Source organism: Pleurodeles waltl, chromosome 4_1 (assembly GCF_031143425.1).
Source record: "Pleurodeles waltl isolate 20211129_DDA chromosome 4_1, aPleWal1.hap1.20221129, whole genome shotgun sequence".
In the NCBI taxonomy this organism is placed as follows: Eukaryota; Metazoa; Chordata; class Amphibia; order Caudata; family Salamandridae; genus Pleurodeles; species Pleurodeles waltl.
Window position 1 is genome coordinate 347,298,968 of NC_090442.1, and position 20,587 is coordinate 347,319,554.

Genomic DNA, 20,587 nt, shown 5'->3' on the forward strand with positions numbered 1-20,587 from the left:
CCCTGTTGGCCTGTGCCTCTGTCCCCTGAACTGTGTGCCCACTGCCCCTGACCCCAGGTCCCTGATTGACTTGTGGGTGAGGTGTGGCCTTAGGTCCCTGTAGAGGTGGGCACACTGCTGATTGATGTGTCCTGGGGACAGAGGTGTGGGTATGCTGGGTGGGTGCTGTTGTGTTGGATCCTTATGGGGGAGGCTCTGTGGTAGTCTGTGAGTGGGCTTGGCTGTCCAGCGGTCCCTGATGAGCCAGGTAGATCGTCCAGATCCAGAAGTCCAGAGTTACTGTCATCACTGTGGGCCTCTTCTGTTGGGGGACTGGATAGTGGTGGCACCTCCTCTCTAGTGACATTGGCTTGGGTACCTGTGGGGATGTAAATGATGTATTATGCTCCAAGTGTCTGGCATTTGTACTTCTGTAGCTTCCCCTCTATGGTTGGTGTTACCCTGCCAGCTTTTGATTGTGTATGTTGGTGTATTATGGTTATGTTAGTTCCCTCATGCTCTGCATACTTTAGTGATGAGTGTCCATGCAGGGTTCGGAGGGGTGTCCAAGCATTGGTACAGCATACAAGGCCTGGCCTTGGGATTAGTGAGATATGATGGTAGAGTGAGTGGGATGTGGTGGAGTGATGGGAGTGAGGGTGAGGGTGTGTGATGACTTGCAGGTATGGGGGGGTGATAATTGTTAAAATTTGACTTACCAGTGTCCAGTCATCCACCGACTCCGGTGAATGCCTCAGGATGCAGTAATACCAGTACCTGCTCCTCCCATGCTGTGAGTTGTTTGGGAGGAGGTGGGGGTCCACCGCCAGTCCTCTGTATGGCGAGCTGGTGTCTTGCTGCTATGGAAAGTACCTTCCCCCGTAAGTGATTCCACCTCTTCCTGATGTCGTCGTTTGTTCTTGGGTGCTGTCCCACAGCGATGACCCTGTCCACGATTCTCTACCATAGCTCCATCTTCCTTGCTATTGATATTTGCTGCACTTATGCTCCAAGGAGCTGTGTATCTACCCTGATGATTTCCTCCACCATGACCCTTAACTCCTCCTCAGTGAAACAGGGGTGCCTTTGTGGTGCCATGGATGTTGTGTGATGTGTGTTGGTGAGGGTGTGTTGGCTACTGTGGTGGGGTTTGTGATGTGGAGTGTGTGAGGGGTGTATGGGTGTCAGTGGTGTGTGTCTAGTTGTTTCTGTGCTCTTCTTCCCAGTCTCCTGGTGGCAATAGTTGTTGGTAAAGGGTTGTTGTTAATGTGGGCGTGTGTTTTATAGTGGTGTGGGTGTGTGGGTGTGGTGTGTGTATGAGTGTTAGGTGTGTGTTTTTCATACTGGCCAATGTAGTTTTGTTTTGTATATGGGTGTCCATTCTTAGCGCGGCGGCATATACCATCAATGCTTTACTGCCATTGAATGTTCAACATGGTGATTCGTGGGTCATAATGTGATGGGCGTGGTTCTGTTGGTGTAACGGTGTCGGTTTTGACACTGCCACTTTATCACGGACCTTTGGTCTGGCGGATTTATATATGTGGTTGTATTCTGTCGGATTGGTGTGCGTGTGTGTCAAAATTTGGTGAACGGATATTCGCCAGCGCGGTGGTAAGTTGGTGGCTGTCAGCGCAGCGGTAATCGGGATTTACCACCAATGTCATAATGAGGGCCAATATCTTTAGCTTCAAATTGTGGTAAATGAGCAGAAAAGATTTCCAATGCCTACCTGATTGAAGCGTAGGTATTGGGTGCTGTGCAGGATTGTTCTCCAACCAGATGTGCTGATTATGAGCGGCTGGAACAGGAAGAGGTCCTTATTTATAATGTGAGACTTAAGACCGCACCTGAGATCAAAATTCTCATGCAATATCACCATGCTGTGCTGAGGGATGAGGAAGTGCCACCACATTGTCCCGGTGAGGGACAAAAGCCGCACATGGACCTTTGTAAAGGAAATAAAAACTAATGCTACAGCAAGGCCTAATTTCTAACTGGTGTTTGGAGCGACATGAGGATGCTACATACAGCTAATGTCCCAGATTTACCCATTAACTAATGCCTCCAAGTTGGTAGTGTCTCAATTTTACACATTCTCATATTGATAAATAGTGTCTCACAGTGTTTACACATATTCATGGTGATGAAAGTGTCTCGGATTTGAAGTGTCTCAGCTTTGCTCGTGCTCACATATATCCAATCTTGGTTCTTAAACCATAGTCCACAATGCATCATGGTAAGGTATCATAGTGTATCCCCAGGTACCAGGAACAGTAAAGAGGTCTTGTATTGTCTAAGACCGTGAGATGGCTTGAGGCTCATGAGTTCAGACTAACCATGATGGAGCGTGGGCTAGATACAGGAGTCACGCAGGCCTGCTGCACACAACACCTAATCCTGGTTGCAACAGCCAGTTGGAGAGAGCAGTTGGGCAATGCGTCGGTGTTGATTCGACAGTGGAGGTGACACATTCATTTTCTTCATGTTTTGGTAACAATGCGTTGGTTCAGAAGATGATGTGCTGAGATCAGAAGTGTTGGTTCCATAGATGATGAACTAGGTTTCTTCATGCAGTTGAAGGGTTGCATCGATCTTCCCACACTGCAGCAGCAGTGATGCAGCAGTTCCCATGTACTTGTTCTTTAGGCGAAGCGCTGGTTCTGAGTGTGATGCACCAATTCTGTTCTCACAACATCCACAATGCATTGGTTCTGCTTCTAGCAGACAGGAGATGTGTAGGTTTGACTGGAACAAGCACCTCGGTCCAATGCCAATGGACCAGGCACAGGAGTAGGTGATGAGACTTTGATATCCCTGAATCTCGAGCAACAGGAGGCAAGTCAACAAGCCCATGCAGATCACTCTGGGCTTCAGGAAGAATCTAGGTCTTTCTCAGCAGGGTCAGAGAGCAGCAGGACAGCCCAGAAGAAAATAAGTTATTCCAGATAAGCAATCCAACAGCGAGACAGTCCTTGTAGCGGCACCACAGTCCTTCTAATAGAGGTTCTTTACAGGTCCAGAAGTACCTGATCTGGTGGAGAGACCCAGTACTTATACCCCTTTGTGCCTTTGAAGTGGGGGGGTGACTTCAAAGAAGGGTATTTGAAGTACACAGAGGTCCTTTCTTCCTGGCCCTTGGTAAGACTCACTACATCGGGTAATAAGCCCTTTGTGTGGGGACAGGACACTATCCATCCAGGTGTAAGTGTCAGTTCCTTCTACCCACCCTGTCGAGGATGAGCCATCAGGATGCAGACAGGCACTTAGACACACGTAATCTTCCTTTTTATGTGGCTGTCTCGAGGGAATGAACAAGGTCACGCTGTCACCTACCCCAAACCTGTATTGGAGACAGGCTACAGTCACATAGAGCTTTAAGAGCAGAGAAATACCAAGGGCCATATTTATACTTTTCGACGCACAACTGCGCCAACGCAGTTGTGCGTCAAAAAATCTAACGCCGGCTAACGCCATTCTGAAGCGCCATGCGGGCGCCGTATTTATTCAATGACGTTAGCCGGCGGAGCTGCCTGGTGTGCGTAAAAAAAAATGACGTACACCAGGCAGCGCCGGCGTAGGGGAATATGGAGCTTGGGCACCAAAAAATGGGGCAAGTCAGGCTGAGGCAAAATTTTCGCCTCAACCCGATTTGCGCCATTTTTTTTGGCACCCAACCCCCATTGAAATGACTCCTGTCTTAGCAAAGACAGGAGTCATGCCCCCTTGCCCAATGGCCATGCCCAGGGGACTTCTGTCCCCTGGGCATGGTCATTGGGCATAGTGGCATGTAGGGGGGCACAAATCAGGCCCCCCTATGCCACAAAAAAATAAAAATAAAAATTACTTACCTGAACTTACCTTATGTTCCCTGGGATGGGTCCCTCCATCCTTAGGCGTCCTCCTGGGGTGGGCAAGGGTGACAGGGGGGGTCCCTGGGGGCATGGGAGGGCACCTCTGGGCTCCTTCCGAGCCCACAGGTCCCTTAACGCCTGCCCTGACCAGGCGCTAAAAAACGACACAAAAGCGGCTGGACGTCATTTTTTTTGACCCGCCCACTCCCGGGCGTGATTTTTGCCCGGGAGTATAAACACGGCGCCCATGCCTCGGAGTCAATTTTTTAGACGGGAACGCCTACCTTGCATATCATTAACGCAAAGTAGGTGTCCACGCTAAAAAATGACGCAAACTCCATGGACTTTGGCGCTAGACGCGTCTAACGCCAGAGTATAAATATGGAGTTCGTTTTGTGTCGAATTTGCGTAAAAAAAAACGACGCAAATCCGGCGCAAACGGAGTATAAATATGCCCCCCAATTTCTAAAAGTGGCAGATCTAAAATAGTAATGTTAAATCCAACTGCCAGTAAAGACAATTCATTGGTACCATTACAATGATATGAAACATGACAGATCTACTCCTTATCAATCAGGAATTACAGCTTAAGAGTGTAAAAAGGAATCCCCAATATTAACCTATGAGAGGATTAGGCCCCACAGTAGTGAAAAACTAATTTAGGTGTTTTTCACTACCAAAACATGCAAAACATAAAAGTATATTTCCTACCTTTTACTTACTTTATGGGGTACCTAGATCCTACCTTAGTGGTAACATATGTCATAAAAGGGGAGTTTAAGGCTTGGAAATAGGTTTTAAATGCCAAGTTGGCATGGCAGAAAAACTGCACACACAGACTATGCAATCAGTGTTGCAGGCCCATGAGTAACATTTAATTGAAGGGCCCTGGGCACAGATAAAGCTTCGTACTAGGGGTGTACAGCTGAATTAAATGTTCCAGTTTTGGAAGAATAAATGTTGTCTTGTTTTAGGAGAGAAACACCTGCACTTTAGCATTGGTCAGCAGTGGACAAATGCTCAGAGTCCTATGGCCAACAAAAAGAATCAGGAAAAAGAGGAGGTAAGCAGACAAAACATTTAGGAGAAGATGAAGGCTGACACGTCTAACACATGTAACTCAGCTGAAAATGGGGAGAGCTATTCAGCTTCTAGGGAGCTCTCATCACTAAGGTGAAAAAGCCTGGAGAGACCATCGGCATTGGTGTGGTCTACCCCTGGTCTGTGTTCCACTCTAAAGTCCATACCCTGCAGGGAAATGGACCACCTCAAGATTTTAGGATAATCACCCCTTATTTGCATTAACCACTTGAGGGGCCTGTGGTCTTTGTGAATCAGGAAGTGAACCCCAAACAGGTATAGTATCAACTTCTCTAGTGCCCAGACCACAACAAAGGCTTCCCTCTCAATATCACTCCACCTTTGTTCCCTAGGGAGTAACATGCTGGAGAGGAAGGTTACAGGTTGGTCTAGGCATCTGTGTGTACGATACATTCCCTAGAAAAGTCAAAGGCCTTGAGCACACGGGCTGTGCACATGGCTTGCTTTAGGGAATCAGATAATTTTATGGCATGTCTCTGTCCAATTTACATTTCTGGACTGCTTCTTCAAAGTCAGCTCTGTCAAGGGGGCGACAACGGTGCCATATCTCATGAAAAACCTCTTACAGTGACCAGTCAGACCTAATAAGGCTCAGGACTCAGTCTGGGTTTTGGGGACTCCCTGGCCATGATTCTTACTATCTTGCCCTGGAGGAGCTGCATCTTACCCATGCTCACCAGGGCCCATATTTATACTTTTTGACGCTAAACTGCGCTAACGCAGTTTAGCGTCAAAAAGTTTTGCGCCGTCTAACGCCATTCTGAAGCGCCATGCGGGCGCCGTATTTATGGAATGGCGTTAGACGGCGCAATCAGACCGGCGCTGCCTGGTTTGCGTGGGAAGAAACCACGTAGACCAGACAGCGCCGGCGTAGGGGGAAAATGGCGCATGGGCGTCTTAAAATGGGGCAAGTCAGGTTACGTCGAAAAAATCGTCTTAACCCGACTTGCGCCATTTTTTAACGACGCCCATCCCCCATCAACATGACTCCTATCATTGGAAAGATAGGAGTCATGCCCCCTTGCCCAATGGCCATGCCCAGGGGACTTCTGTCCCCTGGGCATGGTCATTGGGCATAGTGGCATGTAGGGGGGCACAAATAAGGCCCCCCTATGCCACCAAAATAAAATATAAAAAATAAAAAATAAAACTTACCTGAACTTACCTGAATGTCCCTGGGGTGGGTCCCTCCATCCTTGGGGGTCCTCCTGGGGTGGGCAAGGGTGGCAGGGGGGGTCCCTGGGGGCATGGGAGGGCACCTGTGGGCTCATTTTGAGCCCACAGGCCCCTTAACGCCTGCCCTGAGCAGGCGTTAAAAAGTGGCGCAAATGCGCCGTTTTTAGCCACGCCAACTCCCGGGCGTCTCTTTTGCCCGGGAGTATAAATACCACGTAAAGTCCTGGGAGTCATTTTTTAGACGGGAACGCCTCCCTTGCATATCATTAACGCAAGGAAGGGGTTCACGCTAAAAAATGACGCACATTCCGGGAACTTTGGCGCTATTCGCCTCTAACGCCATAGTATAAATATGGCGTTAGTTGGCGTTAGTTTTGCGTCGAAATTGCGTCAAAAAAAACGACGCAATTTCGGCGCAAACGGAGTATAAATATGGCCCCAGATGTCTCAAGTACACCAAAGACCATTAGTCTATCTGGTAATTACTGGCCTTGATACCCAGCATATATTTTGCAGAGCCTCAGCACTTTCTGGAAGTTAAAAAGTTTGTGTTTCCAGCTGCTAACGAAAACCGAAATGTCATCCAAGTAGGCAGCACTGAAGGCCTCCATTTTAGCCAGAACCTGGTTCACCAACATCTGGAAGGTAACAGGGGCATTCTTGAGTCCTACGGGTAACATTGTAAGCTGGTGGTGGCCCATGAAGTGGAGAACGCTGACCTCTCCTAGGCTCCCTCAGTTAGGGCAATATTCCAGTGCCCTGAAGTAGGATCAAAGGTAGATAGGTACTGGGTAGCCACTAAACTGTCTATCATCTCAACAGCCTGGGGGATGGGATGAGCATCAGTCTTAGGGACTAAATAAAACTCCCTGTAATCCACACCGAAACTGAGTTCAGGAGGCGTGCCATGTGGGACAGCCTTTGGCACTAGAACCATTTGATTGGACCAGTGGCTACTAGAGGGTTCAATCACTCCCAGTTTCAGCATTTTAGAAACCTCATCTTTAATGTTGGCCCTCACCTTATCAGACAGCCTGTAAGATTTATTCTTGACGGGCACTGTCTCCTGTTTCCAAGTCATGGATACACAGTCCCAGGGATGAGGAAAAACGGAGAGGAGTACTGCCCCAGCAACTGGTGGCAGTCCCTCTGCGGTTCAGGAGGCAGGCTGGGGGAAAGGTTCAGACCTTCCACAGAGCATGCTCTCATTCTTCTTTTACCAAACTCAGATGTACTCTTACAGGGAATCCATACAGAAGCTCAAGGGGCTCAAGCCCACTCCCCACTGTGGCACCACTCTTTAAGCAAAGAGAAGGCATGGCATAAGGATGTCCTACTTACTCCTCAAGGATTTGATCATGCCTTTCAAGGGATTGTTGAACTTTTAACAAGTCTATTGGTTTGTAGATGGTAGTGGGTAAAGAACTTGCAAGTCACTTCACACTCCTTCCACTTTCAGTGCATGTAATCAGACATGAAGTTTGTTCCCCTGTTAAACACCACTTTCTTGGGGAAATCCATTCAGGTAAAATACCCATTAAGGTCTGGAGGAAAAATGGGCTGTTTTCAGAGGCCCCCTAACTTTTCCCCCCCAATTTATACCTTTTTCTGGTGTTTTGTTCTGACTCTGATGGTGTCCTGGGTACTGCTAAACAGTCCCAGGGCCTGTGCCCTGATTAAAATGAGTTTGCAAATAATTGGCAGTATCAACCTACCTATAATCTCTAGTATATGGTAGGGCATGTAGGGTTACAGACCCAAGCATAGGTAGTACCCCCATAGGTGCACTGCTGAGGTGCCCAGGGTCACTTTAAAGGTAGGCTTGCCTTGTTGGCTGTTTTTAAATTAAAACTACATGCAAATTTGACTTTGGAATTAAAAGTACTTCCAAAGTCTTAAAATACCTTATTTGTACGTATGAGTCACCACTAAGGTGTGCCCTAAGTGTCCCCAGGGCTGGGTACAGTGTAACTATAAGCAGGAACCTTATAAAACATGTTTTGAAAGCCCTGGTGAGGATAGGTAACACAATTAGTTTCTCCCTCATTGAAGTGAATAGGCTCCATAGGCTAAAATGGGTAGACTAAATTTCAATTAATAAAGGGGGTCATTACAACATTGGCGGTAAAAGCCGCTTACCGCCGTGCAGCAGACCGCCAACACACCGCCGCGGAATACCGCCACTGCCATTATGACCCACAGCTCAGGATCCGCCAAAATGTAGGCACACACACAAGTCCACCACACCAAATGTCAGTGATAAACTGGCGATAACAAAACCGACACCGTCACGCCAACAGGAATACGCCCACACTATCACAACCCACGAATCCATGCGGCGGTCTTTCAACTGCGGTATTCCATTGGCGGTACACACCACCGCGCTCAAAATACACATTCACTTTCAAAACACAACCACATTGGACAATTTGAAATACACACACCTGATACACATACACACATCACTCCCACACACTCAATACAATATAAAACAAACACCCATATCACCCACAAACCCTTACGACAACAATTGCGACAGAAGGCCATAGAGAGACACCACCAGAAAGAACAATATCATCCACAAGCACTCAACACCATCACTCACACAACATCCACGCACCTCACCCAACACATCTCTAAATATCACCCCACACATCACAACACACACCACCCCACAAATTACCCACACCACCCCATGGCATCGCAAAGACACCCCAGGTTTTCTGAGGAGTAGCTCAGGGTTATGGTGGAGGAAATCATCCGGGTAGAGCCACAGCTATTCGGATCACAGGTGCAGCACACCAGGAGTAGCTGGAGGAATGGACGCTGGTAAGTCAAACCTTTAACTACTTCATCCCCCACCCACCTGCGTGCTATCACATACCCCCCCACCCTCGCCCTCACCCCCATCACTCCAACTCCTGACACATGTCGCAATATCACAAACCACACATCCCAAACCCAAGCCCTGCATGTAACACCAAAGCATGGACACCCATCACCAAAGCATGTCCACTGCACATACCCATACACCCCCTAGACCATTATTACACAAGGTCCCACACAAGAATGCAAGCACTGGGGTACAGGGTCACCCACCCATTGCACACCATGGCACACACAGATGTAATAATCATGCTTTTACACCCCTGCAGGACCCCTACCCAATGTCACCGGACAGGAGGGTCCAGACATGTCCACTCCACTCACAGAAGAGGCCCACAGTGATGACAGCAGCTCTGTCCAACTGGATCTAGATGACCAGCCCAGCCCATCTTGGACCTCGGGACAGTCGGTTCCCCTCAAACTGGCACAAGTCACAACAGAGCCTCTCCCCTCTGGAAACACCAGCACAGCACCCACACAGCGGGCCCATACCTCTGTCCCCAGGACACGTCAAGCAACAGTGTGTCCACCACTACAGGGAACTCAGGCTATCCCACCACCCCAACAACACCAGGGACCTGGGGGCAGTGGTAGTGGTCACACGGTTCAGGGGACAGAGGCACAGGGAAACAGGGGAACTGGGGGGGCTGCTGTGCGACAGGGGGAGGACAGGCCCAGGGAACCCACTCTCCATGAGGCCCTCTCCAACATCATGGGAGCCTACAACCATTCCCAGGAGACGATTGCAACAGTACTGGCCAAGTTTTAGGAGACCCAGCGGCAGCAGGCGGAACAGTATTTGGGGTTCAGGGAGGAACTCAAATCCATCAATTCCACCCTGGGCATCATTGTAGGGGTGCTGAAGGAACTCGTCAACACCAGGAGGGACACTGTGGGACAACAAGGGGCCCCTGACACTAGCCTGGATGATGAACTGCCCACCACCTCCGCCGGCGCTAGTGGACAGAAGGCACCACCACAGGACCACGACACCAGCACCCCACCCCCTGCAGATGGAGAACCACCCCACAAGCGGTCCCTGAGATCCAGGACAAAGACAGAGAACAATGCCAAGACCCCTGCCAAGAAATTAGATCACCCTGATTGTCATCCTTCTGTCCCACTTTGTCACTCTGTCCATACTTAAACTGCATCAGCTCCACTTCCTATGCCCCTTTGGACAATGCACCTGTGAGACTAATAGACTAGACTCTGCCATGGACATTCCTCCACCATCATCCCTGACCATTTTACAAACCCCTCCACTATTTTGCACTTAAATAAACACCCTTAAATCACAAAACAATCTGGAGTCAGTTTGTGCTTTCGAAAATGTGTATTAGCAATAACTGTGGCAAAATGCTATATCAAATGTAATGTCAACATACCTATGTCACACAGCTCTAGTCCATGCAGAAACAAAGCAGAGGTCACACAGTGGGGAAATCGAAAGGGAAAGTGACAACTCAGGATCCATACACTGGGTGAAAATGACAGACAGATGAGAGGTAGAAGACTTAAATCAGATGTAGCAGGCAGTGTTGTCTTCTTACCTGTGTCTCACTGGAAGTATTGCTGGATCACCGTGTTCCTGTTGTCTATGTCCTCTTCTTCTGCTTCCTCGTCTTCACTGTCCACAGGCTCCACAGCTGCCACAACACTTCCATCTGGACCATCCTCCTGCAGAAAAGGCACCTGTTGTCGCAAAGCCAAGTTGTGAAGCATACAGCAGGCCACGATGATCTGGCACACCTTCTTTGGTGAGTAGAATAGGGAACCACCTTCATATAGAAGCACCTGAACCTGGCCTTCAGGAGGCCGAAGGTCCTCTCTATAATCCTCCTAGTCCACCCATGGGCCTCATTGTAGCGTTCTTCTGCCCTTGTCCTGGGATTCCTCACTAGGGTCAGTAGCCATGACAGGTTGGGGGTAACCAGAGTCACCTGCAAATGTCAAGGGACAACTGTTAGACACACACTAACTCTTAGTGACATCCCCGAACCCAGACACCTAGTCACACTGTATTGGGTCCATGTCCTCACCTAATAGCCACACACTGTGCCTCTGGAGTTGCCCCATCACATAAGGGATGCTGCTATTCCACAGAATGTGAGCGTCATGCACTGAGCCAGGAAATTTGGCATTCACATGGGAGATGTACTGGTCTGCCAAACACACCATCTGCACATTCATAGAATGGTAACTCTTCCAGTTTCGGTACACCTGTTCGCTCCTACAGGGGGTACCAAGGCCACATGTGTCCCATCAATGGCACCTATGATGTTGGGGCTATGTCCCAGGGCATAGAAGTCACCTTTCACTGTAGGCAAATCCTCCACCTGAGGGAAAACGATGTAGCTGTGCTTGTGTTTCAGCAGGGCAGACAACACTCTGGACAACACGTTGGAGAACATAGGCTGGGACATCCCTGATGGTATGGCCACTGTCGTCTGAAAAGACCCACTTGCCAGGAAATGGAGTACTGACAGCACCTGCACTAAAGGGGGGATTCCTGTGGGATGGCGGATAGCTAACATCAGGTCTGGCTCCAACTGGGCACACAGTTCCAGGATCGTGGTACGGTCAAGTCTGTAGGTGATAATTACATGTCGCTCCTCAATTGTCGACAGGTCCACCGCCATTCTGTACACCGGAGGATGCCACCATCTCCTCACCTGCCCCAGCGGACATGCTCTATGGAGAACAGCGAGCAGAGAGTCAACCAACACTGAGGTACGTAAACACAACTTAATCGCTAAATGTTTCAAAATCGACATATGGCTGTATTAGTGTTTAAGCAAGGCCTAGATATGTGTGACGCAGTCAAAAATAATGCCATGTGGCCCCCTGAAATGGCGGCTGCCTGACCTGAAATGTGGGACAAGGGGATATGAGGTAACTGCGCTGGTGTTGTACACCGTCGCGGAAGGCGGTTGAAGACCGTGGCGCAATCCTGCATTGGTTAACATTGGACCCTATGGGTCCCAGCAGCCAATGACGATGTACGCCGGCGGTGACGGTATGCACCGCCGCAGACGTGACTGCCATTTTCTGTCTTTTCAACCACTTGATACCTGATCTTCGACAGGAGAGGACCTACACTGCAAGTGCTGCTGTGACCTCAGTCTGGAAGAGACAATGGCTTGTGTGTCTGGGGAAAGGGCCCCTACCTTCAGCACGGAGGAGTTGGAGAAACTAGTGGATGGGGTCCTCCCCCAGTACATGCTACTCTACGGTCCTCCAGACAAACAGGTAAGTACACTGTGAGCATGCTGTATGGGCAATGCCTGTTTGGAGTGGTGTGGATGAAAGATAGGGGGGGGAGAATGAGGCGTGCATGAAACGACGGTGAGTGCATGTGCGTCATGGCAAGGGTAGGGATGCGGGCCAATGACTGTGACGGTGCGGACGGTTATATCTTCTCCTTTTCCCCTGTACTATTCCTGTAGGTCAGCACCCACCAGAAGAAGGATATTTAGCGTGCCATCGCCAAGGAAGTCCGGACCCTGGGGGTCTACCACAGACGGAGCACCCACTGCCGGAAAAGATGGGAGGACATTCACTGGAGAGACTTGAGAGACTGTGGCTTTGCACTCCCCAGGATGCAGCAGTGGGCAAACCACCCACTGGAGAGACTTGAGAGTCTGTGGCTTTGCACTCCACAGGATGCAGCAGTGGGCAGACCACCTACTGGAGAGACTTGAGAGACTGTGGCTTTGCACTCCCAAGGATAAAGCAGTGGGCAAACCACCCACTGGAGAGACTTGAGAGACTGTGGCTTTGCACTTCCCAGGGTACATCAATGGGCATGGAGCCCCCTTGTAGATCTGGCGTCGTGCACTCATCCGGCTGAGGTGCCCCCCTTCCCTTCCCCCTGAGGTGACTGTTGTATTTCTATCTGATGCCCCAGCAGTGTTCTCTCCGTCTTGATCAGGTATTGAGTGTGGGCCTCGCCCATGCATCTTGGGCCCAGTGGTCCACGAACTATGATGGTAGAATACCTTGGACTTGTATTCTTGGTGTATATATTTGTTTCTAGTGTAAATATATGTATATGAATGTATATATTTTTGATTACTGTTTTTGAATAGATTTCAAACGTTTGACTCATTTCCTTTTGTCCTTGCATTCTTCCAGGGGGAGTTGAGGGTTGTTAATGTAATGTAACTATATGTACTTGTGTGTGTGTTGTAGTGGGTGAGGGTGGGGGTGGGAGTGTTGCGTGTTGCGTGTGTGTGCCGCTCTTTTTTCCTTCCCCCTTCCTTGTGTCGTAGGTGCAGCACTCACCGTGGTCTTCGCTGCCGTCATTGTTGTTCCTGGTAGAGAAGCAGGAAGATAAAGGCTGGCAGTATCTGGAGTTCCGGTTCCATGGTGTCCTGGTTCCTCGTGGGGTGTGTAGAGGTGAGCATTTTCCCTTCCAAGTCCTGTTTACGCAGTGTTTTTGTTCACGGTGAATCCGCCCCTAAAAGGTAGTGGATTGGACGGTTGTAATACACTGGGTGGAACCTTGTCTTCCGCCTAGCTGTTGGCGGTTCCCGTCGCAGTGTTTGTTTGTACCGCCGTGGCGGTCGGAGTGTTAAAGTGGCTGTCTATGTTGGCGGTTTCCACCACGGTCGTGATTCAATTTTTTTTACCGCCGGCCTGTTGCCGGTTTTACCGCCGCTTTAACACCGACCGCCAGGGTTGTAATGACCACCAAAGTCTCCAAAGGAGCTAGATATGGCAAGTTTGGTCTCAAACTGATTGTTATATTAACTGCTACAACTTGCCACTGTTGGATTTAACATAACTAGCTCAGGGAATGTGTTTTAGAACTCTTCCTAAAAGTTACCAGTTTCAGCTCTGTAATTTCCTTGTCTGAATGGCCAGCCTTTGGCAGACTGACCAGGCGGCCTTAATGAGCTGTGAAGTGTCCTGCGCTGAACACAAAGGAAGTGCCTGGGGTAGGAGATCTGCCTCAGCAAATGGTGAAACAGAATGGGGGAGAGCAGCCAAACTGGTCTTTAAAGGAGGGAAGGACATTTGGAACAGCTCAGGACCTCCCCCAGACAACCAGGTGGCCTCTTGATTAGATTAGGAGAGGGCAGGAGAGTGGCGAGTTAAGGATTTTTAGCCACACCAGTGGTTGGGCTCAGCCAGACCTAACCTCCAAAATTCAGTTTCTGTCCCTTTGGATTTGTAAGAAATCTTGCTCCCTGGGATTGATTTTTGCCACACTTCTCAGGAAGTGGTTATCCAAGGGGGTAGTGGCCTGCCTGTGATTGGATGGTTGCCCCTCCCTGCTTTCCACCCCAGGAGCAAGGATAAATATGACAGAGCTCCACCCATACCTTAGAGTCCTACAAGGAACAATGGCAGTAGAAGAAGGACTGCCCTGCTGGATCCCCCTGACATGCACCGTGGGCACTGCATTCTGAAGTACTGCACCAGCTGCACACTTTGGGCTTCACCACTAAAAGGACTTTGCCTGTCTTCAACTGGTTCAAGAAGGGACTCCCTGCTTGCTACAGGTGAAAAATAGCTATTCAGAGTCCCCTGCATCAAAACTTGAAGGAAATGACCAGCTTACCAGTGGCTAGTGGTCATTTTTGGATTTGAACCAGGTGCATTTGGGGAGTTGGAGACCTACCCTCAAGGAGCAACTCAGAGCTTCTGGAACCTTGGGGTGATCTGTGGACCTCTAAAGAACCTTCAAAGACCTTCTGGAAGAAGATCCAGAAGTTTGGAGAACTTTTGGAAAAAAGCTCCATAAATGGACCGTGCCGACGTGCCGGCCTACCCCAACCGCGACCCAGCCTGACTTACAGGTTTGTCCCACTGAAAATCTCTGGAGCCCCATACTTCCAAGATTTCACTCGTTGCTCCTGGAAAGTTGATCCGACGTACTTACATCAAAACCGGCTTGCTGTGGAGGGTCAACCCCCATCAGAAGGAAAAAACTCAAAAAAGTGGCATAGTCCGAATATAAAAAGTTGAATGGGACTTCCAGTGCACGTATCCAAGGAGAGCTCCATGGATGTCAGTTAAAAATTCAGCTTTGGCCTGGATGAAGATTTCTGTCCTAAAAAATCATCTAAGTCCGAAGGTAGAATTCTTCACCTAGATGTCCTGTGACACGTATCCCAAGAGGGCTCCAGGGAGGTGAGATCGGGTTGGTGACTTCATCCTGCTGAAGAAAATCTTCAGGAAAAAGGCTAAGGCCCTCATTATGACCCTGATGGTCTTCTGTCCGCCAGGGCCATGGTTGTAGTCTCACAGCCGATGGGCCAGCAGTGAAGACCTACACGTTATGAGTTGGCAGAGGCCAACCCACCACATCCCTGCTTGAATTGCCAGGGTGCTTGGACCTGCCAGGCTGGAGATTAGCATCTCCGACCCGGCAGTCCAATGAAGACTGCAGGCAGTATTTGGAGTCAGCGTACCACCGCCACGAAAACCTTGGCAGAAAGACTACCAGTGACAGGAAATTTCTTTCCTATCACCAGCAGATGACTCCTCACCCTCCCTGCAAGCCCAATACCCCCAACCCCCTCTCCATATCAGAACCCTCACCCCCCTACCAGCAGAGTGCTCCCCTCCCCCACCCCCCGCCAGCACAGAGCCCGCCTCCTCCACTGATCATCCAACCTCCCCGCATACACCCACACACAGACACCCACATGCACTCTGCATGCACTCATACACGCATCTCACATACATTCATTCACCAACACTGATATACATGCATATACTCACAAGCATCCAAATACGCACTCACTCAGATGCATCCATACACGTACTCACTTCAGCATTCATACACGTTTTCACTTCAACATTCATACATTAATTCAGACACGCTTACAAACATGCATGCAAACACCCATACACACCCACATACACACAAGCATACACACATACATTCACACGCAGACAACACCCACTCACACTCACACAAATAACACCCCCAAGCCCTCCTCCCCTGCCGGATGCCCGACTTACCTTGTCTGGCGAGGAGGTTGTCCGGCAGGGAACAGGAACAGGCGCCTCCACCGCCAGCAGCACCCCGCCATCAGGACACTGCCAGGCCATACTATAGGTCATAATACGGCGGTTGGAGTCCTTTTGGTGGGGTGAGGCCAGTGGTGGAATCACCCATGTGCCTCCAACCACCAGTACAACTACTGTAGGATTTCAGACCAACATGTGGCAGAAATCCTGCAGTACTCGTAATATGGTATTCGGAAGACCACCAGCACTGGTGGGCTTCTTGAGCCCGCAGCTTTGGCAGTCTTGCAAAAATGCCGCCAAAGTCATAATGAGGCCCTAAGTCTGAAGGTAAACTTTTGACTGAGGCCTCCTGCTTGCTGTAGCCGAGCAGGGCTCTATTGTGGTCACCTCAAACTTTGACTTTGTCCCGGTCCATTCGACCAGATGACCAGATTAGTGCTTTCGGGGCATATTTATACTCTGTTTGTGCCAGATTTGCATCATTTTCTTTTACCCAAATCTGGCACAAACTCCATATTTATATTTTGATGCTGGACATGTCTAGAACCAAAATATTGGAGTTAAAGTCAGTTTTTGCTTGCGTAAAACTACCTTGCATCAATCAGATGCAGAGTAGGCGTTCCCGGGCAAAAAATTACTCTAAAGCCCTAGCGCCTTATTTATCCTCAAGTGCAAAAATCACACATGAGGGGAGGAGGGGTTAAAACATGTTGCAAAGCTTGCTTTGCAGCATTTTTTGACACCTGGGTCAGGGCAGGCATTAGGGGAACTGTGGGCCTATTTCCATAGTTGAACACCATGGAATAAGCCCACAGGTGTCCTCCCCAGGCCCCAGGGACACTCCCACCCACACCAGAGGGACAGAGGAGGATGAAGGACCCCATTCCAGGTAAGTATAGGTAAGTACAGGTAAGTATTTTATTTTATTTTGTAAAGTGCATTGGGTTCCCTGAAATGGTCCCCCCTTAAATGGTCCTAGGTGCAATGGCATGCCCAGGGGACCCTGGTCCCCTGTGCTGGCCACTGGGGTGGTGAGCATTATTCCTGTCTTTTCTAAGTTAGAGTCATTTTGTTTTACTCTAACCTGCCTAACGTAATTTTGTGGTGCAAAACCCCCTTCTTCCATACCGCCAGCACCACTCGACTAACTTCATTTTTTTTTTACGTTAGCCTACCCTCTGCACCGGCTTGCACCATTCCATAAATAGGGTACCCGGCTGGTGCACAGAAATGGTGCAAGCCGGTGCTAAACCTTGTGGTGCAAAACTGCGTTATTGCAGTTTTTCACCAAAAAGTATAATCAAGGCCTTACTTTCTATGCAGGATAAACCTGCAGCCAGAGACTATCTGGAGATCAATAGGCCCAACAATGCCAATGCCCACCCTTTCAAAGAGGGTGCCAACAGCAAATTAGAGATCCAAGGGAACCTCATCTTCTGCCCTGCCTTCCTACAGGCCTGGCAGGTGAAGTAGGTCCTACAGAAAGCATCTGAGTAAACCTTCATTCAGAACCAGTAAAAGTGGAAAACAAAGCTGGCAAACACCTTGTCTGGCCCAGATATCATGCCAGGAGTATGTCGTAAGTAAGGTCCAGTCGGAAGGCCCTGTAAAATTGGGGGACCACCATGGCCCTTGTCCAATGCACAGGAGCGTTAAGCTCACTGTAGAGGAGGTTGTCCTCCCAGTAAATGTGATGGCATCATCTGTTCCTTGGGCTTCAGCCTGTTACCTTATGCCCTCCAGGGATGGACATTCTCTCTGTGCCCTACAGAACTCATCCTTGGTGGGTCCTCCTTCCACTTGCCATCCACCAAGCTCTGGGCTGGCAGGTCACATATGGGAGCAATGCCCTCCTCAGTGGCTCCGGGGCAGCGATGGCATGTGCCTCATCCAACTCAACTGAGACACATTCGGGGGCTGGATTCCCACTCCCTCTGCCCTTCCCTTTCTTACCAGCGGCTGGGCTATTTTTCCAGATTCCAGCCCATCTACTCAGGCAACCCTAACATGTCCAGGCATGCCTTAAGCTACACTTCATTCTAGGGCATAACCTAACTAAAAGTCCTCAGCCTTTGCAGGGTTCACAGCAATTTTTGGAAACCCTGAGACCCCCCACACTCAAATGGAACTAGGCCCACTGGGTAGTGACCCTCCCTGTTGTCAACCACCACAGCCTTGTGTAATGCATTGGGTATCACCTGCTCTGGGGACACCAGCTGAATCCTTGCCATAGTCATATTGGCACCTGTGTTTCTCAGAGCCTCAACACCTTGCCCGTTGATGGTTACCCATTGCCTATATTTTGCAGTATTTGATGCCACATGGATTTAAGGAACCATCTCACTGTCACCAAGGGACACTAGGGTAACATCACTAAACTTCCCCCCACTTACTGGGACCTACTCCTTTCCCAGTACTATGCTCACCACCCCTAGAACATTTCTTCTAATGGGAGGTTGCGCTTTTATTAGAAATATGGGATCCTCCATTAAGTTCTCATGGTCAAAACACTAATAGCACTTGGGATTCCATGGTTGACTCTTCTCAGGGAAGCTTTTCATCTGGTGACCAGATTGGGAATTAGACCATTCTCCCTGTGAGTTGATTTGGGGGCCTTCAGAGAACTCTTCCCCCCTCCTTCTGGTGGGAACCCTAACCCTCCTTTTGGGAGTCTCATCAGATACCTTCTTGGACATTCTGGTGCTGACCCAGATGTCCACCTCCTCTGCAAGCTTCCTAGGGTCAGTCAGCTTGTCATCAACCAGGTAATGGCACAGCTCTAGAAAGCAAATAGCAAGCATATGCTCCTTCAAAATTAAGTTGACCAGCTCTAAAGAAGCCTTGTAATGAGGGCCTAAATCACTGTATGGCACTGAACAAACATAAGTCATATCCTCACTGATGATCAGCAGTTAGAAATTTGGTGTCTAGATGTCAGAGGTATGCCCCCCTTTTTATGCAGAAACCACAAACCTAGTCAGGGTAAGTCAGATGCACACTAACATGTTATCTGTTTTTATCCTTTGGTAGCTTGGCACAAAACAGTTAGGCTTAACTTAATAGACAATGTATAAAGTATTTGTGCAACATATCACACAGTAACTCTATGAAAACACCACAAAAAGGCTCCATCAATCAAGAAGTATTTGTAGAGTGTGGCTGGTCACCCGAGTGGGTATCCAGGCTATTGGTGCCAGTGTTAGTCAAAAAGCTAGGTCTTGAGTCCCTTCTTGTGTCGATCAGTGAGGGTGAAGTGTGCAGATGGTGAGGGATAGCATTCCAGGCTTTGGCTATAAGGTAGGAGAAGGCGTGTCCTCTCAAGTGGCATTGTCAAATGCTGGGGATTCAAGCAAGGGCATGGTGTGCGGAGTGAAGGTTCTTGGCAGGTCAATGGAAGTGTAGGTAGTGGTTTAGGTAGGCAGGACTCTGATCATGTAGGGCTTTGTAGGTGTGAGTTATGGGTTTGAAAGGGCATCTTTTCTGGATTGGATGCCAGTGAAGGTTCTTCAAGTGCTGGGTGATGTGAGTTCTCTTGGGCAAGTTGAGGATCAACCTTACGGCTTTGTTCTGTATTGTTGGTGGTGGTGCCTGCATAGAGTGCATTGCCGTAGTCTTGACGGCTGGTGATGGGAGCCTGTCTTTCTGGGGCAGACGGGGAGCTATTTGGTAGAGCATGAGGAGAGTGTGGAAACAAGCTGAGGAGACACTGTTGACTTGGCGTCTCATGGAGAGCTCACTTTTGGGGATGATGCTGAGGATGCGTGCATGGTCCTTAGGCTTGGTTCCAAGTTCTGATGGCCACCAGGAGTTGTTCCAAAGGGACAAGTGGCTGCTGAAGTTCAGAACTTCTGTCTTGTCCATGTTGAGCTTCAAGCATTTGTCCCTCATCCAGGCGGATACGTTCTTTATGCAGTTGTGGAAGTTGTTTTTTTTGGGTGGGGTCTGCTGAGAGAGAGAGGACGAGCTGAGTGTCGCCAGCGTAGGAGATGATGTTGTTGTTGTGTGATCTTACTATGTCTGAGAGCGGTGTCATGTAGAATTTGAAAAGGGTTGGGTAGAGGGATGAGCATTGGGGGACACCGCAGTTGGTGTGCTTGGTAGGCTTGGGCAGAGTTCCCGGAGTTCCACTCCATGGAATTCCACGGAGTTGATACAAAACTCCATGAAATTCCGCTGAGGTGGAGTTCCGTGAGCCACATAGTGGCACCCTCTTCTGAATGCACCCGTTCTCAGAAGCGCTAAGCAGGGTTGGGCCTGGTTAGCCAGGCCCGACACTGCTCAGTGCTTTCGAGATCGGGCACATTCAGGAGAGGCTCCTTAGGAAATTAAAGCTGCCTTTTGAGGCCTCTTGTGCACCAGCCTGTCCTGTTTGCACTGCATATGAGACAGGCCGGTGCACAAGAGCCCTGAAATGGCAGCTGTCTTTCGCTTCCTACGGCCCTGGCATGCACTCAGTACCATCCAGTCTAAATCCAGAGTGCTTCAGCAATCCAGATGGGTGTCCAGTCTTCTTCAGGGTTGTGCAAAATCAAAATTCTCTCTCTCCGTCTCTCTTTCTCTCATCCTCTCTCTCTCTCTCTCTAACACACACACACTCTATTTCT

General features: G+C 49.3%; 1 protein-coding gene across 1 annotated transcript in view; it reads left to right on the forward strand.

Moving 5' to 3' along the window:
* The window catches only part of LOC138287155 (zinc finger BED domain-containing protein 5-like), a 31,595-nt gene extending 14,139 nt beyond the window's left edge, over positions 1 to 17,456 (forward strand). Inside the window, exon 2 of the mRNA XM_069227515.1 lies at positions 17,307 to 17,456. Coding sequence (XP_069083616.1) covers positions 17,307 to 17,456 — 150 coding nt within the window. The remainder of the gene's footprint in view (positions 1 to 17,306) is intronic.
* Positions 17,457 to 20,587: the final 3,131 nt, after the last annotated feature.